This window comes from Myotis davidii, unplaced genomic scaffold, assembly GCF_000327345.1.
Source record: "Myotis davidii unplaced genomic scaffold, ASM32734v1 scaffold570, whole genome shotgun sequence".
Classification (NCBI taxonomy): domain Eukaryota; kingdom Metazoa; phylum Chordata; class Mammalia; order Chiroptera; family Vespertilionidae; genus Myotis; species Myotis davidii.
The window spans coordinates 3970430-3971423 of record NW_006283631.1 but is presented as its reverse complement, the minus strand read 5'-3'; the positions used below and the strand labels follow the sequence as shown (position 1 = coordinate 3971423).

The following is a 994-nucleotide window of genomic DNA, read 5'->3' as shown; positions in this document are numbered from 1 at the left end:
TTCCCCTATGACCCTCCTCCAATTAATCTGACTGCAGCGCAAACCTTTGTGGTTTACTATTGTGCAGCCTCCACGTCCCCCTCGCCCTCCCACCCAGCCCCCTCCCCCTCAAATTCAGGGGAACTCCCGTTATGCAGTGCCACCGGCATTACTCATTCATCCCCACTCAGGCGTCCCCAGCATTTATTAAGGGCGCTGGGCTCCTGCCGCTCACTCTCACTCTCCTCCGCTCCAACTCTGCTACTTGGTGCGGCTCTCCCCCGGCTCCTCCCGCCAGCTGTGGGAAGTCTCCGAAGAACTTCGTCTCCCTCCAGCAATGCATCTCTGTGCGATTCTGTTTTGTGTTCTCTGGTTTGCAGTGCGCGCCGAGAACTCGGATGACTATGAGCTCATGTACGTGAATTTGGACAACGAAATAGACAATGGACTTCATCCCACCGAGGACCGTAAGTTCACGTTAACTCTCTCTGCTAACCCCTAACTGCAGATCCAGCTCTTTGGGTCTCAAACTAATGCCTAGACTTTGTAGCTAATGAAACGGGATAAAAAGTATAGCCTGTTTTGCAAAAAGAGAGAAACACTTCAGGAAGGAGTTCAAAAAGTTATTTCTGTCACAGATACATCGTGATCGGAACCATATGAAATCGCAGACACTTGAGCCACATGAACGGCAGTTTCCTAGAGTTCAAGTTAATATAGACTAGCCTGAAAGGTTTTTGTCCTTTTCCAGATATATACAAGCGGCTTCTTTGAGGTGCCCTTACAGGGAAAGGGGGTGATGGGATGGGCAGGAACTTGGGGCCACTTAGAGAGGTCAGCTTTTGACCACTCACACCCCAGGAAGGTCTGGGCGGGCGCGTAATGTGTTGTGTCCCTGCGCCCTAGCCACGCCGTGTGACTGCCGTCGGGAGCCCTCCGAGTGGGACAAGCTCTTCATCATGCTGGAGGACTCGCAGATGAGGGAGAGCATGCTGCTGCAGGCCACCGACGGCCT

At 52.8% G+C, this 994-nt stretch overlaps 2 protein-coding genes across 9 annotated transcripts in view; one reads left to right on the top strand and one right to left on the bottom strand.

Moving 5' to 3' along the window:
- The window catches only part of VEPH1 (ventricular zone expressed PH domain containing 1), a 209373-nt gene that overhangs the window by 157787 nt on the left and 50592 nt on the right, over positions 1-994 (bottom strand). The window lies entirely within an intron of this gene.
- Positions 130-994, top strand: part of PTX3 (pentraxin 3) — a 5875-nt gene continuing 5010 nt past the window's right edge. The window contains exons 1-2 of the mRNA XM_015565359.1: positions 130-446; positions 886-990. Of these exons, the coding sequence (XP_015420845.1) occupies positions 317-446; positions 886-990 (235 nt within the window). The 5' untranslated portion in view covers positions 130-316. The remainder of the gene's footprint in view (positions 447-885; positions 991-994) is intronic.